General features: G+C 34.8%; 1 protein-coding gene across 1 annotated transcript in view; it reads right to left on the bottom strand.

Moving 5' to 3' along the window:
* Positions 1-22,596, bottom strand: part of Ypel (Yippee-like) — a 291,165-nt gene that overhangs the window by 2,412 nt on the left and 266,157 nt on the right. Inside the window, exons 4-5 of the mRNA XM_069847670.1 lie at positions 16,178-16,221; positions 7,501-7,609 (exon numbers count right to left, since the gene is read on the bottom strand). Coding sequence (XP_069703771.1) covers positions 7,501-7,609; positions 16,178-16,221 — 153 coding nt within the window. The remainder of the gene's footprint in view (positions 1-7,500; positions 7,610-16,177; positions 16,222-22,596) is intronic.

Here is a 22,596-nt window from a genome sequence, read left to right as displayed (position 1 = left end):
CAGAATACCGAAACTTAGGCCTATATATCAATATATCCGAATTGGATATAGGGATGTATTTTTATTTTATTGAGTTATTTTACGACGCTGTATCAACATCTAGGTTATTTAGCGTCTGAATGATATGAAGGTGATAATGCCGGTGAAATGAGTCCGGGGTCCAGCACCGAAAGTTACCCAGCATTTGCTCGTATTGGGTTGAGGGAAAACCCCGGAAAAAACCTCAACCAGGTAACTTGCCCCGACCGGGATTCGAACCCAGGCCACCTGGTTTCGCTGCCAGACGCGCTGACCGTTACTCCACAGGTGTGGACTATAGGGATGTAGGACGCCTGAGACTGAGATGGAGTGATCAGTAAAACTATTACAATTTGGAGGAGGTAGGGCCAAAAGTGGCTCAATCGTTGAAGTTATGATGGTGATAATGATGGTGATTTTGATGACATTATGTCTAACAATAGTTTCATTTTTCACTTTAGTATTATATCCTAATCTGAATTTTAATGCTACATAACTTAAAGCATGAAAATCTGCAACTTTGATCGACCATTAGCCTACATACATCTGAAGTCTGATTAGTGTAATATCTATGAAAAAGTAATGTATAAAAGATTATATCATCATCTAGAAAGATACAATATTTTAGTCCCAGAACAGTTAGAATGTAGGAAAAATAAATACACGGAAAATGCAACATTTATTAGTTTAACTGACAAAATTCTGGAGGCAGTTAATAAAATATTACAAGTTGGAGACATATTCTGTGATTTATCCAAAGCATTCGACTGTATAAGTCATAAAATGGTGCTAGACAAATTACATTATTATGGAATTAAAGGCGTTGCACTCAATAGTGTCACTTGTAACTCATAGGTAGGAAACAGAAAGTCGAAATCAATACAACTATGAAATCTGCTTCGACATGGGAAACTATTAATAATGGAATTCCTCAAGGATCAATATTAGGTCCCCTACTTTTTCTAGTGTTCATAAACTTGCCTCCCTAATAAAAGATAACGCTTCTGTTGCACTTCGGTTACTCCGAACAGCGAAGAACTTATGGAGAGTTCTCATGATCATTACTAATTTGTGAAAGGTGATATCCTGAATTCGAAGGTGCTGGTTCTTTACAAGTTCAATCAGGACTAGGACGCAAATCTGTATACAATGAAGGCGTAACATTCCGCTTTCATTCACTCCCCATACAGTGCCATTTCCTCTTTTGGTGGCGTCTTTCAAAAGTATGTACACCCCATTTCAATTTATTTGGCCTCATCGTTGTTTACTTATGACTCTTCACACACCTCCTCTTTTCTTATGGCCACCTGATATATATACACTATATATATATATATATATATATATATATATATATATATATATATATATATTTTTTTTTTTTTGTGGAAAAATACTGATGTGATGTGCGACGACGTAATTTGGAAGTCAGTTTCGAAATGAGCACGAAAACTCTGATAAGAACCACCTTTCAAAATGGTTTGTTAAATTATTGCCAGCATATCCCTGGACTAGATCTATCTCCTACCGTTTAGGAGAGGTGACACCTTACACACACTCATTCTAATAAAGTTTCACACTTGCACTATTTTAATATATAACAAATGTTACTTTATTGTATTTACAATAAAACAACTTAAATATTCTTCTGTACATTTTGCATAGGCGTAGGTTTTACCCTTCTACCTTATACCATTACTGAGCTATTAAGCTTTTAACAACTCTTATATTTTCGGTGTTATCATGCTGGCATTACACAAAAATCTACATTGCAGTACTTCGTAGATAGATGTATTCACACAAAAAAAATATTAGGTGCCTTCTCTTTTAAAATAATCAAAATTATAAATAGTCTACAGCAAGATTTCTTAATTTTCATTTCCCTTCCATTCTCAACACAGATCTAACTCTGTCTTCATGAAACATGATTGGCATCAGTATGTCCATGAATAAAATTAATTATGCAATGAGAAAATAAGTATGCAATATGAAAAGCTCGTCCTTATTTCAAAATCCTGAAGAGCAGTGTATTGTAATGAACATTTCACAATTTCTTTTACATTTCCTTTAGCTCTCTCTTCTCTCTTGGTATTGCATGTTGTCATAAAATATTTAAATTCTTGACAACAAGACAATACTTGTAGTCGCTCTCGCCTGTAGGGTGGAAGACCTGAACAGGTGATCCCAGTTTTGTTTTTGCAACCGAGGGGGGCAGAGAAAGATAAGAAAACCTCGTCAAGGTATGCTCTTGTTGGCGTAGTTGCAGGTAGCAGCTGTGACTTTTGGCAGTTGCTCAAGCACTGAATGTCTGTAAACAACTGCCTTTGCTACCATTGAGTACCTTGACAGGACAAAAGGGATTATGCTTTAAAGAAAGACGTAGTAACCATTGTTACAGACTGTAATCAGAAAACATTACAAGTGTTTTGATTTCTTTTTAACAGAGACTAGAAAATCAAAATTTTGAGTTGTTACATTTTCAGAGACTACAACAATTTTTTTCTCTCACAAAGTAAGCGAACATAGAGCTCTTATAAATTATTTAATTTTGGACTTGAAAGCGTTTAAGACTGGGCAGCCCCTAACATCTACAGGTTATTCATGTTGATGAATTTCTAAAGTCTTGAAACCATTTAGCATACCATTCTGAAATATCACGAACAAATACATCTGCCAATATACAACTTACATCTAACAAAAATTAGGGTTCTGTATTCTGTACTGGTATCTGGTTTCACTCATATTTTCTGTTAAATGTTTTATCCTTACATGTCAAAATAGAAAGTCTCGAAGATGAAATATATCTATTCTGGACGTAATACATGTTTATTTATCAATAATTGTAAGAATTATACATTTACAATATTTAATCCAAACAACGCCAATTGGAATAATAAATAATCCTAATATAGTACACATACTCAGTTTAATGATAAGTTTATTATTATATTTGTTGTTGAATCAAATACTGAAAGTAAGTTGCTTATTATTTTCAATTTATAATTTTAACATTAATTATCTTTCTTCTGTTGAAGTTTTAATTTGAATATATGAAAAGTAATTTATAAAATGAAATATTATAAATATTCGTATAATATAGAAGATAAATAATAAAGAGACGAGTATCATGATTATTGTGAATTTCCAGGTATTATTAGTATTATAGCTTTACTTTCCATTCTTACAAAACGCAATTCTGTATAGAATTCTCATATTTATATTGCCTCTTTCAGCTTGGAGTGACAAATTCTACGAGTTGTGTTGAATATAAAGCAACGGGAGTGAATAAAATTCGTTCTATATTAAAAGCTAACTTCACATTAATTTGTCGCGAGCAATTTAATGAGATTTTTCTCTGCCATAAAAATTTTATCTTACGAATTTTTAAAAATTTTGTTTATATATTATATTCTCAATTTATAAATAAAGAATTTATTTATACACAGGTAAATAAATAAGTATAGATAGACAGGTAAATTAGATATACATAGACAAATGAAGAATAAAGACATGCAACCAGATTTCGAGTAAATAACCAGTTTCGCAGCGATATTGGCGATATCAAGATGACGCTATGATCCAGTAGGCTCTGACGATGGTGTATATACTGAAACAGTTGTAAGCCCACGTGCTTAAATATATAACACTAGTAAGTTGCCCATTTATCAATCTTCTGGGGGGGGGGGGGGACTTCAAATAAGATTAAACTATAGTCATTTTAAATAAAACTACGATGTATCACGTATACATTTATCAAATAAAGTAACCCAAATAGGCCTTACTTAATCTGAATAAAATCGGTAGTGTAGAAGGCAGAATATCAATCACTTCTTTTATCCTTTTTAGGCGGAATTTTTTTCTAAGAATTTAACTGTAGAAATGGTATATTTAATAGACCTACTTATAATATAAATATTTCTGTTTTTGTCTTTTATTGATATTAAGAGCGTGCATACCCGAGAATACCTCGCAATGGGTTTTTGCAGCAGTACAATATTAACTTATACTGTATAGAATGAGAAGATTAAAGGTACTTGAGCATACGCACATGCACACACACACGAGCAACCATGTACCTCTCCTCAACACTCATGTTGTTAGACTAATTTTGCTTATCTAAAAATTTAACAGTTAATAAGCAAGCATGGCTACATTTTCATCCATAATTATGTAGACCTAAATATGATACATTAACGCAATACTTTATTTCTTCAACTTGGTGATGACAATGACTAAATGGATTCTAATGTTGTACCTATGTTCCAGGAGTCATTGTGCCATTGAAAAATAATGTTCCAGGTGTCATTGTGCCATTGGAAAATACAGTGTTCACCATACCTTCCTGTTTGCAAGATCCTTTCACTTGTAGTTAATCTTTTATCTTCTTCATTGTAGTTATTCTTATGTTTATGTTTTCGTCCTGTTGCAGAAATTACTGAGAATTATTCGCCATCCAATCTTAAATCTTCTTGAAATTGTTTCATGTGCGTTTTTTTCCTGTGATGAAACTTGACAAAAAAAATAAACATATTATTTATAAAATTATACAAAAATCACTTACTACCTGCGAACACCTTTTCAATGCACTGTCATTACTTATCTTGACACAAACCAACAAATGGAATGTATTTCAAACAGCATTTCTGTTCTGTGTTTAAATTAGATTATGCTTATCTCTCATTGCCACTCTTCTTTTAATCTCAGTCAGAGTTATTACAGTGAAATCTTAATTTCTTTCCTTTTCTTTCTTGGTGCATGTGTCTTGGTATTATTGTTAACAATGTATACACAGAATCTACAGAGTTATATGTAAAGATAAAAAATTTAGTGTAACATATGACTCTTAGCTGGATCTGAATTTGTATTACTTAAATTCAGAGGCAAATGCGGTGACCGCTATTCACAATATTTAATTCCAATTTTAATAACTGTGAAGTTTTAACAATTGTGAATATATTAAAATACGATTCTGCGTTTATAGCTGTCTTCATGTGAAGAGGTAATCAAAGAAAAAAATCAAACTATACAGTTGTCATTGTACTTACCGATTTCATAAATATACAGTGTATTCCATAATTCGCTACACTTTCAGATGATATCAGGATATTACGATGTTCAAATCTGATAAATAATATGTGGTCAGCAGCCAAGTTAACCTTTCTAAATCATAAGAACCTTGCATTCTCTGACTTTGTAAAGATCTTCCATAGTCTCAGCTCTATATTTCTTCAGGCTTACATGTTCCTTAGGCATCTTTACAATAAAACCAAAAGCACTGTTTACGAGCATTGAAAGTAGGATATTTCTTCTGCTGAGCTCGCTGATATCAACTTCGAAATTTTTTCTGAAATATCTCATCCATGCCAACTGATCCTTGCAGCAACACGATAATGACTGAGAGAATCTGATTGCTGGAAAGTCGAGACAAATGCTGCTGCACTCAAACTGCTGAAAATTCCAAGATTTAAAAATACATGCTGACAAATGTTCTACAATTCCAACAACAGCTTCCAAAAGAGTGAACACAGGTTGACTATCTTTGTCTGCAATTTAAAAATACGAACTTCAATAAGACAAAGAAGACATTTTAGTCATCATGTGACATACATATTGCACTGCTCCATTTAAAATACTTGCATCCTTTGAAAGTTTGTAACAGAAATTCTGGCCATGCTATGTAGATGAATTCTTGCAGAAAGAAACTAATTAAAACAGTATCACAACGAAAAGCATTGTCCTACAATAGTTCTCTATAGTTTATGATACATACGAAAAAATACAACAAACTGTATAATCAATTCCATTAATACCCTCACATTTCGAAATTATGTTTATAGTCAGTAATACTTCATTCCCCTCCCACTGTTATACTAGTAAGTATGTATACAAGACACACAGGTAGCCATTTCTACAAGCAGTGGTGTGCCGCTGCACCTCTGAAATGTTGGGATACATCGTAATCGAGTTCTAATTGTGTAGCTACTACTCTAACATGAACACCACTGAAAACTGGAATACACAAGACAGACGATTCAGCTGCAAGTGCACAATAGAGGGTGGGAGTGGAATATGGAGTTTCAATGTCAGTATAAACTAAGGAACGAGATAGCATTAATGGAATCCAGTGTGACTGAATTTCAATCAGCAACACAAAATAAAAAAAATTAAAATAGCAATTTTCTATCCAATTCAATTGAAAAAGGTTAGAATTCTACTCACATAAACTTACAGTCCAGTTATAAACAATTACAGTAGACTCTTGCTAATCCAGCCATTCCTTGCACAGTAGGGTGTTGGATTAGTGAGAGTGCCAGATTACTGACAGTGCTTAAAAATGTAACTAAATTTAATGTTTTTTTTTTTAATTTGGTTATTTAACGACGTTGTATCAACTACTAGGTTATTTAGCGTCGATGAGATTGGTGATAGCGAGATGGTATCTGGCGAGATGAGGCTGAGGATTCGCCATAGATTACCTGGCATTCACCTTACGGTTTGGAAAAACCTCGGAAAAAACCCAACCAGTTAATCAGCCCAAGCGGGGATTGAACCCGCGCCCAAATGCAACTTCAGACCGGCAGGCAACCACCTTAACCGACTGAGCCATGCCGGTGGCAAACTTAATGTTATAAGCTGCGGCAATCACTCCACTTGCACTTATAAATCGAAACTAGAACATTCCACACATGGCCGGCACATGTATATGTATATAAGTAATATAGCATAACACATGGCACCAGTGCAAATTTCCCAGAAAACTATTACACTAGAAGTGATAGGAAGTACACTAGCAGGAAGCCGGATAATTGAGAGATTGGATTAGTGGGAATCTAGTGTACCAAAACGTAAATAAATTCCGATATAGTATATTAAATTAAGCTTTGTTTGGAACTACAGTAGTACAAGAGCCGCTAATACATGAAGAAGAAAGAAGATTGTAGATTTACTGCCCACTTATTTCGAAAATGGTACCAGTAATATTGTGAACATTACTGTAATTCACTACATTGTTAATTTTATTTATTTATTTATTTATTCATTCTGGTACAGTTAAGGCCATGAGGCCTTCTCTTCCAAACTACCAGAAGTGAAATACATAATGAAACAATGACAAAAATATTAAAGTCATACTTACAGTATATATAAAAATCATTTTCATGCACATTAACAAGCTTAGCCTACATATAATGAAATATTAACTAAACATGATACATAATTAAGTTATTTACAATTCATATCCTAATTCTATTTTATGATAGGCCTAAGTGACAATTTATATACACACATAGAATAACCTATAAAAATCAGCTACTGCTCACAAATCAATTTCATGTAAAAGTAAGTAATTCTTAATTTAAATTGATTAACTGTTCGGCAATCCCTGACATGACGAGGTAAGATAAATTTTGTATTCTAGTAGAAATGCAATTAGACTATTTCCTGCCGTATAGTGTAAATAATAAAATAAACTGCAGAACTTACATATTTCCAACCCAGAGTTGTCTTGCAGCACTCACAATATATGTCAGCAACGGCGTGGAGTCCCGTGAGGAGAACGCGCTCCTCTGCTGGCCCGCAACCAACATTCACCCTGAAGCAAATTACAATTATAAACATTAAATTAATGAAGTCTGTCGTTTCTAAAATGTTTCTAAATACAACTGAGGTGTAACTAAATCTGTAGCTCAATGACGACTGATTATTCATAAATAAGAGAGATTAATGTAAATAACAATACTATCGAGGCCATTAAATTAAAAATGCACTCTGATAAACATATATGAAGGGTCCACGATAAGGTAAAACCCCGATGTAGTGTTTGTGTATCTGAAAAGAGAGAAAATTGGAGTAGCTATTAATATGATCATAATTCAGGTCTAAGTCCACCAGAGACATACTACACGGTGTCCGGGAAAGATCTGACGAATAAGAAATAACTATATCTCTGAAACTATTGCATTTATTATCGCGCTGTTTTCACAGATACAAAGAGAAACACGATAAGTTTTAATTTGTCTCTATATGAGCACCATTTGTGGCCCGGGCTATGTCCAAGCGATACTCAATCTTCTGCCAACACACGCGAAAGCATCCCGGTGTGACTAGTCCTATTGCTTCGTAGATTTGGTCACGTAATTCTGTAATATCGGTCACAGGAGTGCGGTACACTTTATCTTTCACGAAACCCCACAGAAAGAAATCCAGTAGGGTCATGTCCGGCTACCGTGGTGGCCATGGTATAGGTTCACCTCTCCTAATCCAACGGTCAGGGAACGTGTCATCGAGGAAAGCGCACACATGGTTAGCATAGTGTGGGGAGGGGAGCTCCGTTCTGTTGAAACACGGTTTCTGGTGGTAGTTGTGGGACAGCATAATTTCGCAGCATATCCGGTTTGTGTTACCTGTCACTGTGAGTTCTTGTCCGTTTGAAAACGACGTTGTACACGCTTGACTGACTTAAATTCAGCCAGCCATAAAACGCATTTCTGCTTTCTTTACTGTGGTAAACATTGTTCGGCTGTTTACTTGGTACACGCACAACTTGCATTCTCAGCTCTCAGAACAAGACTGACTACATACACTGTGCAGAACGAGCTTTTTCTCGTTTTCTCCTCGCGCAATTGCATGCGCACGCACGTAACATGCTGGTAAGTAACAAAACTTATTGAGCTTCTCTTTCTAACTGTGGAAACAATGAGGTAATAACTGTAATAGTTTCAGATATATAATTACTCCTTTTTCATCAGGTCTTTCCCAGACACCCTGTATATATAACTTTGATCATTCATGAAGAGACGCATAAGAAATATAATATTGTAAACAAATGGTATTGCAAGAACAGAAGAGTAGGTGAATTAAAAAGCTACAGATGTTTATATAAGTTCGAAGTGTATATACGTAGGTACTGTAGTATATGTTATAAACAAAACATTCTGTAGTGTATGTTTCCCTGAGGGCCACATGAGGACAAAAAATGTAATATGTATATCTTTACCAGGTAAATGCTTCGTGCTCCAACCACTCTACTTTCTACTGGGACCAAAATATGCATTAAAACAGAAATGTCTATAAATATTAGATGCTTCGAATAGTGAAACCAAAGACTATTTATTCATGACTCAGGCAGTATTTGTTCAGTGATAGTATCAGAATGTATGTCAATACCATCTAAAATATGCTTTCCTATGAAGTTTCAGATATAAATAACCCTCGATTCAGGTCAACATGTACTACATAGCGGGAGAAGACTGAAGACATGAACATATAGTGGCTAGATACGTCAGTAAGGTCAAGGGGTGTGTCAGTAATAGCTGTGCAACTTAAGCCATGTTGCACCCAATGATAAAATAATATTAATGATACAAATAATATTTAATCATGTTTCATATCACAGACCCGAAGAATAATGGCATCAGTAAAAGTGAACATCACAGTATGGATTGTATAAAGCAGAGGTTTCCAAAATGTGGATCGCGAGTCCCTGAGGGGTCATGTAAAAACTGTAGGAGGGGGGGGGGGACAAAATAAAATAAAAAATGTCTTATAAACAAATTTGGTCACGTAAAAAAACTGTAGGAGGGGGGGGGGGGATCGCGAGATGATTTACAAAATAAAACAAAAAACGCCTTATTAACAACCATGAATTAAGTTTTCTTTATAAACATAAATGTTGAACACAAAAATAATCAATGCGCTAAATGTGACTGTTTTTCAGAAAGTAGTTTCTAAAATCTGAACTCTATATTTCATACACACACTGATATCGTTTTCAATTTCAAGGAGATTTCTTGTTTTTGTTTTGTTGGCAATAAAAAGTAGAAAAACTTATTTTAATAAATAGGACTTCCCAAATGCTATAAACAATTTAAGAACTTTGGACAAAAAAAGTATACTTTCAACATCCCATCAGTTAGGTATATATTTCAATCAGTCTTTCCTCGAGGTTTCCCCCCCCCCCCCAATTTTTGAATTTCAGCCAGTTGGATGCAACTGTCTAAAAACGGATTCTGTATCCATTTGTGATTGTCATAATTGTTTTGAGTTTCTTCCGAACACACTCAAAAAGCTGTTTAAAATTGTGTCAACTTAATTGCATGTCCGCAAAAACAAACTCAGCATTTGTATCATATGGTACGTAGCTAAATATTCCATGGGTTCATCAATACACTGGAATGAATCTATTTTTTTTTTTTAAGTGGTGTAACAGCTTTCATTCTACTATGCCTATTCCAAGCAAAGCACAGCATCCTTGCATTATGTTTAGCAATAGGGTACGAGCAAAGTTTAAATTTAAAGAAAGTAGGCTACCGAATTCTTGAGGACGATTTTTGTTGAAGTTTTTAGGCTTTCGCAGTAAATATCCACAGAAATACGGGGTAGACTTTTGGGAGTTTTGGGTATTCCAATTTGTTACATCAGCATTTCTCAAACTATGATCCGTGGACCACCTATGATCCTCGAGGTCTGCCCTTGTGGTCCTTCAAAAAGCACAGAAGAAAGAAAGCTGAAAATCTCAGAGTTTGGAAATGACACATGGCAATCGCCTTTCACTTTTTCTCCCAGTACTGACATTTTATGAAATTTATTACTCTACCTGTCTATCAACTTCCCACTCTACTCTCAACAACAAAAGAGGGATTTAAAGCACTATGAACGTGGTGTTTCTTGCCATCTTTTCCTTACACATCAGCTGATGACGTGTGGCTAAGTACATTGGCATATCTTTCAGATGTATTCTCAAAACTAAATGAACTAAATCTCTCTCTCTACAAGATAATTATTTGACTGTTTTCAATGCGCATAAGAAAATAAAGATGTTCGAGAGGAAACTTGGTTTGTGGGTCAGTTCCGTAAAACAGAGGATTTTTTCGCCATTTCCAACCCTAGAGTCGTTTTTGGTTGAAAATGATTTAGTTTTTGGAAAAGAATTATGCAATGACATATGCTCGCATCTCGAAACTCTGAGGTCACAATTTGAAACTTATTTTCCAAGTAGCCTAAATATGACGAATTTTCATGGGTTCGTGATCCCTTTCATTACGATATTGAAAATAACAAACTTTCATTGAGTGAAAGAGAACAGTTTGAACTCTCGAATGACACCGGACTTAAAATGAAATTCCAAGCGGAAGGTATGGTTAATTTTTGGACCTCATCACAAGTGAAAAGAGAACATAGTGAACTGTACAATGGTGCTTTACAGATTACAATTCAGTTTGCTTTTGCGTATCTATGTCAGAAAGGGTTTTCATCACTAACTCTAATAAAAAACAAAGTACGGAAATCGACTCAATGTATGTGACGATCTCCAACTTAAGCTTACCAGCATACATCCAAATATAAAACTATGCAGAGTCGGCAGGCTTATCCATTTAATTAATGTGAGTGCTAACGTTTATTTATTTTGTTTAGTTAATAAGATAAAGATTATCCAAACTCTAATAGCCTTGATTTATTAAAAAACAAAAAAGAATCTTCTTCTATTAACATTAACTTATTAGTTAATACTGATATAGGCCTAAAATTAAATGAATTAAATGAATTTTAATTAATGAACTCTGTTTTAAAATATAAGTATACTGGTATTAAAATATGCTACAAAAATTATAAATTTGCTTTCGAAGGGAACAAGACTAAGGTTGTCCGCAGAACTGTTCTGACTTGTAAAAGTGGTCCCCACTTCAAAAAAGTTTGAGAAACGCTGTGTTACATCTTACATTACAGTAAAGGCGCATAGATAACTTGTAAGTCAAGATTGAACTACATCTGTTTCACCCAAAATTGTGTGTTGTACTGTATTATCTGCCAATAGTAATCCGGTGTGATAAAGAAGATCGAAGCCAGGTTGTTTATTTTGGTCTACACTGCAAGTTCAGCGCGGACAATTCTACCTTTTAAACAAGGTGCAACAGTGACGTAGAATATTTTTTATGTGTGTGCCTGCAAGCGATTCTGAGATTCTACGTCACTATTACACCTCGTTTAAAGACTAGAAATGCCTGCATTGAACATGGCTGGTCACTCTACAGGTTGCACTGGTAGACGCAAGGGCTTACAGAAAGCCATGTCAAGAACGTGTGCTCAAACAGCCTGGCCAAATACTGTTGAAAGAAATGAAGACATACGCAATTTTTGGAAGCTGTTTTCTTATGTCACCCAGTTCGCATAGGCAGCAATTTTTTTGTATTTACTCTTTCAAGGGGTATTTCGACCTGCTGACTTTGAAGACTTCCTTTCTTTTAGAGAGATTTGTGTGATCCCCGATTTTTTAAACATTCTATATATTATTATGTACTACTGCCGAATGGACTTAAATTGATACGAATTCATCTAAACGATGCTCATGTCAAATTGTAGAATTATTCATATGATAACAGTTTTAATTATCGGGAGCTGTGAAAATTAAAAAAAGAAATGAAAAATCATCTATTAAACAATCACAAACACCTCACTATTATTAAATGCAAAATATGGTGTCTATTCACATTTTCATCCCATTTCTCTCATATTAATTTTACTATGTGTGTAATTACTACGCTTAATCTAGTTAATTACTGAATACTATCATTTAATTCTTAATGCAGTTTATTATATTTTTAGGTTAAACGCACTACTTGTTTCTTTATAATGTTATTATTGGCTTGTAAGATCATTATTTTTATTGTAATTATTTTAGTTTATTACAACACATTTTATATTGTTTGTAGTAGTCAGTTCTGGTTGAGTGAAAGAGAGTGCCTGAAGGCCTTAACTCTACCAGACTAATAAATGAATATATAAATAAAGGTTAATGAATTACTCCTTCCATTACTAGGAATAATTGTACAAATCCAAAAACAAAATTTGGGCCACCTGAGCATGCGCACTACATTATAACTGCCCAAATTTTGTTTCTGGGTCTGCAAATAGAGAGACGAGTGAATTATTTATTTGTTTATTTTATTTGCTGTAATAGAAAATGCACTCAGGATTAATAAAGAAAAATCTCCCACTCAATTAGATAAAGTAATAGGTAAATATACCTGTATTGTAAAAATAATGCATCATCATCATCATCATCCGATTTCATTCAGTAGTACTATTCTAAGGTATTTCTTTCTGCCTTTGACTTTTCGTTTTAGTTTAAGCATTTTTTCTGTTCATTCTAAAAACAAATCGAGCTCTATTTTTTTTTATTTTTATATTTCGTCATTTGACTGGTTCTACATTCTATTAATATAAATGTTATGCCTATTTATTTCTCTTCAGAAGGAGAAGAAATTATATTCAATAACATTTGCTCTGCCTGGAATTTTACTCAGGGATTTGCTATACGGTTTATAGGTTTTCCAAGTTTTCTCAGTTTTAAGTAAATACTATGATCATATTTTAATATATCTTCAAATTCTTACATCTTACCATTTATTATTACTTATATAATATGTACCTAAATCTTAAAGCAGCATTGCTGTGTAAGTCAAGGAACAAACAACGAGCTTCCAGTGTACATGATACTTTAAATACTCGTAATATGGTTCACTCATTAAGAAAGATGCTTATCCCTGTGTTAATTAATTCACTGAAATCACTGTTTACCTACATAGCAATGAAATATGTGAGAGGATGTGTTCCGCTACGAGAGCAATTCGAGGAGCTCCGTAACATTATATTTGCTACTTGAATTTGCGAATAGTACCTCTGGGAATGAACTCATCTGACAGCAAGTTGAATAAGCAACAGTGTCAATAAGGATGTTGTGGGAAATATATTCCCTCACCTCTTCCAGACAGACGTAACTTGTAACATCTCCATCTACAGTTGAGTAAACTAAATTTTCTCATGTACTGTAAGATGAACAGATTTCACAATGAGCTACACAGTACGTTTACAAACGTTTTCTAACAACTCTCAGATTTTTGCTCAGCAAATTCAAGTAATTTTTTTTATTCAGAAGAGATTGGAACACTGAAGTAAAATTCATTATCACCTCTAATAATTTTTAATAGGCTATTTAACAATGCTGTATCAACTGCGTGGCTTTTCAGCTTCGATGCAATTGGTGATAACGAGATAAAAAGAAGAATTCATAAGATTACCTGAAATTAGCTTTACAGTTGGGTAATCGGGAAAAAAAACATAATCAGGTACAAGTAATAAACCCACGCAAATACCACCCACCATTGGAGCAAGAGTCTCACCATTACCCACAGACAACATTAGTGGCACTGATAAGGTAACTAAATGGGAGTGAACAGTGAAAAAGGGAACTGTATATTACCTTAGTTTCAACCAGGGACTCAAAATTATAAAGTTTAGATACTATGAAGGCACTTTAACGACGTTGTGAAATACCTCCAAAATGTAGAGAACAAATGACAATAAAAGACAGATAAGAATAAGCATCTGTATTAAGGGGTCAATATTTATAGATTTTAACACTGTGTTGTTAATATCCCCGACTTTTAGGCACCATGCCTTTTGCTCCATGCCTTAGATGTAGTAACTTCCAACGTTTCGAAGTTAAGTACAGTAGACCCTTGGATTTAACAGACTTCAGATTTAACGGACTTATTTTAACATCTCTATTTCTAGACTATTATAAGCAGTTTCGATCTTTAGTAATAAAGAAACAGCAATTGAAGATTGACGCTAGTTCACAGCACCCCTCTACCAGTAAATAAGTGCTTGCATATTTTTTTGGGCCATCAGTGACTAACAGAAAGGTTTTTTATCACTAAAACGGTCCGTAAAGTGTTTTTTATTAATGTACTGTATTTATAATCAGACCCTAATATTATATAGTGTTTCATATTAAAATAGTAATACATTGTACTGTATTGTAGTGTTAATATTTCAGTGTTGTATTATAAAATAATAAAAGGTAAAAAGGTAAAGGTATCCCCGTAACATGCCATGAAGGCACTTGGGGGGCATGGAGGTAGAGCCCCATGCTTTCCATGACCTCGGCACTAGAATGAGGTGGTGTGGTCGGTACCACGCTCTGACCGCCTTTTACCCCCGGGAAAGACCCGGTGCTCAATTTTATAGGAGGCTGAGTGAACCTCGGGGCCGTTCTGAAAGTTTGGCAACGAGAAAAAAATCCTGTCACCACCTGGGATCGAACCCCGGACCTTTCAGTCCGTAGCCAGCTGCTCTACCAACTATAATACCCTTTAAAAATTCGCGATTTAACGGACACCCCTTACCACCTATTAGTCCATTAAATCGAGGGTCTACTGCATCGGCTCTACTCTCAAGGTAAGCAAAGTGCTGTAACCACTACCAACAGCAAGAGCTACTCTCCAACAGCCAATTATCCTCCTCTCCTCTTACCTTCGTCATTAAGTCAATACATTGCTACAGAACGCTGGATATTTTGCTTCTATGACAGTGTAGAAACTAAAATAAAAAGTGACAGGGGATTCACAGGATTCCTACAACTGCGTGAAACGTTTATGCTTTCGGTTGGGTGCCACAGAGATATTTAGGTTTTTAAATAATTGGTTAATTCAGACCAATTTGCGTTCCCGTTCTAGTTGTTACGTGTTTTTTACTATGTGCTAGAATGGAAAAATCAATCTCACTGATTTCACTTTTAAGGTATAATATAAATGCAATACAATTCAACCAACTTCAGAAACAAAAAAAATTGCAAAGCAACCCAACCATATTTAATAATTGTTTAGGTTTGTAATCTGATTGTTATGTAGGTCTACTGTATATTTTTTGTAGAGCCACCAATGTAGCTCAGTCAGCAAACTCACTGGCCTGCTGATCGGAAGCTGCGCTCAGGCTTGGGTTGCATCCCCGTTTGGTCTGATTGCCTGGCTGGTTTTTTTCGAAGTTTTCCCCAGTCGTGGGGCGGATGCTGGGTGATCTATGGCGAGTTCTCGGTCTCACCTCACTTCATCTCGCCAAAAAATTTTAATCTTGCAAAATTTTGACTTGTTCCACGTCTTAATGCTTCAATGTTAATGTAAGATCTATGGAATACAATAAATGAAATGAAATGAAAAATGAAGTCTCATATCTCACAGCTTGTGTTTCTACTTGTATCAAATAATAAAGTTTAAACACAAGTGATAAGCATGAACGGATTATATAAGCAGGCATATTCCCAATTTAAGATCACCGCAGATTACCCTTTTATTCAACTGCAAAAAAAAAAAAATCTACTTACACTGAATTGAAGAGATATGCCCTTCCCTGGCTTCCTTGGAAGGACTGAAACAAAGAATAAAAAAAAATTATAAATATATAAATAGAAAACATAATATTACATATACTGTTAATTCGTCTTAAAATAGAAAACTTCAATGTATGTAGCCCATTTGGAAGGACATGTAAGTTTCCACGATGCTAAAATAATACCACATCATACTAATCAGCTAGAAGTTTGTGATAGTAATATTTTATAGTAACAATAAATAAAATAAAACTTAGATTCCTTAACAGAAATTAGTTTTAAATATTTTCTCAAGTCGCTGTCTTTTAACTGTAAATATAAACTCCGAATCGCAATTTTCTAACCAGCATGGTAATAAATTTTCTACTACTTTTTATCATTATAACATAAAACGTTAAAAGTGTGAGTTTTTGTTTGACATTTTCCTATTATCGCATACAAAACAAAGTTTTAAATAATATAACTTTTTATACATAATCCTTTCAAGTTTAAAGTACAAACAATTCATCTGCTTCTTAAAATGAAAGTGCATGGATTACTTTTTTTGGAGTGTCACGTCCTTTAAAACAGAATTGCTCGAAATACAAACACAGAAGAACCAGGTATCTCTCTAACCTCTAGAATGCTCATCGTTTCAGTTTCCCAGAAATAATTAATTATAAATATAATAACAGTAGAACTTAAATCTGCAGAGACTCTTCCATGAAAGTGGTGTTTGTTCGTATATTGTATTCTTTTTTCCTCGGAAATGGAATGTTACTAAAACATAAACATTAAGAACGTTAACTAAACGAAAAAACGCCAGTAAAATTATTATGGCTTCTATAAATGTACTTAAATGCGACAAAATTTATGAAACATTAAAAATTGAAAACACTTAAATTCAATGGAACGAATAAGAATAATTAAAGCTTACATAAATATAAAGAATACACAGTAAAATATTATGAATATCTACAATATCGTTAAGTTATTATTATTATTATTATTATTATTATTATTATAACAAGTAATCTTACTCTCACTTGGGTAAGAGTAGCCAAAAGGATTTTAGTAATTTCTATTTTTAAAAACCAATGGAAATAACTAAATGAAATTTTGTAGTACACTCTAATTCATATATAGTCAAGTAATGTCAGGATATTTTTTACGGCACCTTGGTTAGCTTGCATAATCTTTAAAATAATTTTTGAAAATTTATTTTTCTCTGAAAAAAAAACTTAGTGCTAATTGAAAAATATACCAGCTATGAAGATTTGCCTGAAATTTAAACAAAGCATATACAAAGTTAACCAAGTGAGCAAAATTTCGGAAAAATTCATCTCCATCAGTTTCTGAGTTCATTTATACATAGTGCTCTGTCCAAGGGCAGGTCTTTCACTGCAAACCCAGCTTTCTCCAATCTTTCCTATTTTCGGTCTTCCTCTGTGTCTCCACTTGTGATCCATATATCTCAATGTCGTTTATCATCTGATATCTTCTTCTTCCCCCCCAAACTCTTCTCCGGTTCACCATTCCTTCCAATGCATCTTTCAGTAGGCAGTTTCTTCTCAGCCAGTGACCCAACTAATTCCTCCCTCTCTCCCTGATCAGTTTCAGCATCATTCTTTCTTCATCCACTCTTTCCAACACAGCTTCATTTCTTATTCTGTCTACTTCACATGCTCCATTCTTCTCCATATCCACATTTCAAATGCTTCTATTTACTTCTCTTCACTCCGTCGTAATGTCCATGTTTCTGCCCCATACAATGCCACACTCCACACAAAGCACTTCACTAGTCTCTTCCTTAGTTTTTTCCAGAGGTTCCTTTCTCTATTAAAATATTCCTTGGCCACTGCTATCTTCCTTTTGATTTCCTAGCAGCAGCTCATATTACTGCTTATAGTATACCCCAAATATTTGAATCTGTCCACTTACTCTACTGCCTCATTTAATATTCGCAAGTTTACCTTCTTTATTTTTCTTCCTATGACCAAGGTCTTCGTCTTATTTGCATTTATCTTCATCCCATACTGCTCACAGTTGTCATTTAGCTCCAGTAGCATATTCCTTAGTATCATCTCCTCATTCTGCTAACAACGACATATTATCAGCAAATCTTATGCACTTTATTCTTATTCCTCCTACTATCACTCGCCCCATGTTCTGAAAACAGTTCTTCACTAAATCCTCCAAGTTGATGTTGTACAGGGCTGGTGATAAAGGGCATCCTTGACGTACTCCTCTCCCTATTTCACTTCCTTCTCACATTTCCTCTCCTATCTTGACTTTGACTTGTTGTTTGCTATGGTTACATTATTTAAAAAAAATAAGTAGCTTTGAGGAAATGAAGCGAAAAGTTTAGGATAATAAAGAACATTAGCTTGGCACAATGGAATTTAATAATGTTTAGAACGTTTCTTGATGAGTTTCAAAATCAAAGTTGGCATTCTAATCTTTAAACATCAGAGAAAAAAATATAAAAATTAAATTAAAAAATATAATCTTTTTAAATATTTTCACAAACATCTCCCATCAACATGCTGTTATTTACCTCGACTCTACGAGCGTGGTTCGTATATGTCGCTAGTTCCAAGAAGCGTATCCAGACTGTCCAGAGGCCACCACAGGTGGATCTACATTACATTACTAATGTACGGCATGATGATAGAAAATTGTTAGCATGTACCGGATGTCGCATGGGAAACGAGTATCTGGAGAAAGCCCCTGTGTTGCTTGACCAGGCATGTTAAAGCGCCTGTATTACGTGCTCATAATACAAGCAATACAAATCCAACAAGATTCATTTTTTTAGCAAGATAAAGTACAACCATCGCTGTGCGGGTTCTTGAGAGCATGCAGTGCAGGCGCGTTGACACCCCTGGCCTTGACCACGGGCTGCACAACACAAGTTACATTCGGGATGGATCAATCGGGATTTGAACCAGAGCTCCCTAGCTTATAAGCCCAGAGCGCTAGCACTGCTTCACAGTGACGGTATTTTTAATAACATTAAAACTTTATTAATAACTGATGTAATGTATATTTCACAGAAAGGGATTTCATAAAAAATCCCACTTTAGTGTTATACCCTTTGTCTGAACAAATGACGCTAGATGTCGTCTTAATTTGCGTTAATAGGTAGTTCCGGCGACATTAACGTTTCCATTTCATGACTCACAGTGTCAAGTAACCGCCCCTAATTTCGTATCTTCTGCTAACCTGCAGAAAAACGTCTTTAATGTAGCCCACGTGACGACATTAGCATTTATATAACATTTCAAAAGTCATATTATAGCCTTACCAGTCTCCACAAACTCTCGCATGCAAAAAAAAACATCCTATTATCACTTATTAGTGACCAATTACGAAAACTGAGAAACTCACTGCATCTCGAAAGTTAAAAAAACAGAAACCAGGCTTGCAAATGTTACAGCTTGAATAGATTTTCGCGTCTAGTTCTTCATTCCATTACATGATCAATTCTCAGATTAATTTGCATGTAAATATCTTTTAGCTTCTACAAATATCTGTCATAATAGTGTGTTGTATTTCCTCACATTTTTGTGTTGGTAACAAGAGTTATATAATTTTGTTGTAACTCATATATAGACAAGTATGTTGAGAATATTATTCTTTTCTCTGAATACGTGCATTCACAGACGAAGTTCGTTGTGTATGTTATAAAGAGTGATTCAAAATCTCTGCGACAAACTCTGAGGGGTGATAGATCTAACAATAAGGAACACTTTTTGTTAAACAACCTATGTCTTTTGACGCGTCGTTTCGAAGTTATCGTTGAAAATGTTTTTGCGCGGGCGTACGCCAATGTATGCGAATGTGTGCACCCTTGTTTGTTTGTTTGTTGAGATGTTTGTAAGAAACGAGAAGGGTTGTTGTTTACGTTTAATGTTCAATACCTTTCCTTTCAGTTCAGTCTAATCATCAAATGAGAATGGATGTCTACACTTTTCCCGAGTTAGCCGACATGGTAATGTATTATGGGGAGGCTCGGGGAAACGAAAGAAGAGCTCTCCACATGTACCATAAAGTTTCAAAACAGAAATCACCCTCACCACACAATGTCTGCTCGACTTTATCAGCGCCTTCGAGACGCATTGGTGGAAGACCGCGTAGACATCCATAATAAGTATGTTATAATGCGTTGCAACGATTCTTCGAAGATTAATATATTGAGTAACATAAGTAGATATCTACTCGTATTTTGAGTAAAATTTTCACTATGCTGATCACTCCCACTTGATAACTGCCTCTGCTATCTTCCTCACTTCAGGGTCTGCAGCCTGTTATATGACAAGAATGAAGTTTGAGTACCTGTCTTTCTCTTTGATGACCTTTCAACTATAGCAAACATCCCAACCTGACAGATCACTGCCTCACCTGCCGAATTTCAAGGTCCCTGCTGGGCCTTCACGACAATAGCAGTAGTAGGGTACCCATTCTCATATATCACGCCGGCAGGAGTCCGCCACGACCATGACAATGACAATGACAGTGAAAAGAGGGACAGTAAGAAAGAAGAAAATCTAAAGTTCCGTGCAAGCCCGCATCCTTGTAAAGAGTCTTAATAGAATATCTGCAGTATGTAAGCTCCAGGTGTGTGCTGTGTTGGCCTTTTCTTTCACTTTGGGGTCTGCAATTTCACTGGAGAAACTACAAAAATTTAGGAGGTAAAAACCGAAAAGCTGACGAAATCCACAATAACACGCAGGCAGCCCTACAATTTCCACACGCGCGGACGTCTGTCCATATCTTCCATGACGTCTATTCAACAATTGCACATCTTGAAGAACTCTTTCTGACACGACCTTATGTTTATGATCTCCTGTTGGTGAAAGAACTTCTTGGTAAAACTATAATCTAAGGTCACAAATACATGACTGAAACAAGAAACAAGTTGAACATAGAAGTTCCAAATATTATATTTGTTATATAAAATAGGCTAGTCAATAGCTATAAAACCCAAGTATTGAGATTTTTAATGCATTAGCCTACTTCTTTCAGCAAGATCAGTCTTAGGACAAAGATTCAAAATAATCACTAAAAAGAGGCTAAAAGAAAAGTCATTTTACTCTTGTAAAGAATTTCTAGGTTGTAATACGTCTGACTTAGTCTTTTATTCTTGAATTTTATTTTGCACTAGTAGCCTATATAACTTGTGCTGTAAAATTTATGTTAAACTGTATTTGACGAAGTCTATTGCATTTTGTAATGCTTAACGATTGTGTAGCCTACATATGAATATGAATGTGTACATACACCATGGTATTTCTTTGTGCTGGATGTAGGTGCTGTATATTGTCGTAATCAAACCGTTGTTTCACGCAATTAGACCTACATCAATGTTGGCATTTTTTAAATTCTCACTTCTTCCTTTATTTGATATATTTACTGAATATTCTGGCGAAACGTCGCCATAAGTCCATCAATACTGATAATATATTTTTACTCCTTTACTTCAATTTCATTAAGATACATGGTTCGCATGCGGGGTCCAAAAGGAAGGCAGAAAATAAAAAAGACCGGATAATTCTGAGTTTGCAATGAAAGACCAACCCTTGGGCAGAAAATAATGAATGGATGAATGAATGAACGAACTTCAATTTCCAGAGTTCATGAATTTTGAATATTTATTGACTACAAATTGATTTACACCCAATTGTAGCTACAAGAAAATAGTTCATATCATAAGAACAATACTTACGCCATGACAGTAACATTAGGCCTACGTTACGTTACAGGACTGAATTTGTGGACCTAAAGCATTTCTGGATACACTTTAAAGACGGTGTCAAGAATAGGACCGAGTGTGATCCATAGTCTAGTAAAGAACTATTTGGTTCGCCTAGTTTAATAATAATAATAATAATACTAATAATAATAATAATAATAATAATAATAATAATAATAATAATAATAATAATAATACGGGAGCATCAAGAGAAAATCCCCCGCGCTCGCTTTACCCACAAATTATTCAAATGGGGATCCAACATGGATCGTCACGTTGGAAAGTAGATCGGCCAGCCACTTGGTCACGAACATATTTTCTCGCTCTGTTAAAATTTCGTACTCCTACAAAAAATCCGACACATTTTAAAACATTTCTGGTTCGAAAACTTTGTTCCTTACTTCGATAATGACATAAACAGAAGCAGTTCCGGTGAATATTACTTATATCCCAGCCACTATAGGAACTTGATAAAGTACACTGAAAATGCCTTTGATTTATAGTATTGGTTAGTAGAAATTTATGTGATGACTGGGAGAGCTGTAGCCTACCCAACCCGATCTAAATATGTACCTTACTTATATATATGAAAATCGTCTTGCGTAAATGAAGAATACCGTCACATTTCGTTAATCTAACAGTGGGTTTCAGTGTCGCCAACATAGTAATAACACTAAAC

The sequence above is a fragment of the Periplaneta americana genome, chromosome 15 (assembly GCF_040183065.1).
Source record: "Periplaneta americana isolate PAMFEO1 chromosome 15, P.americana_PAMFEO1_priV1, whole genome shotgun sequence".
Lineage (NCBI taxonomy): Eukaryota > Metazoa > Arthropoda > Insecta > Blattodea > Blattidae > Periplaneta > Periplaneta americana.
Note: the sequence above shows the minus strand (reverse complement) of the source record. Positions and strands in the feature narration are given on the sequence as shown.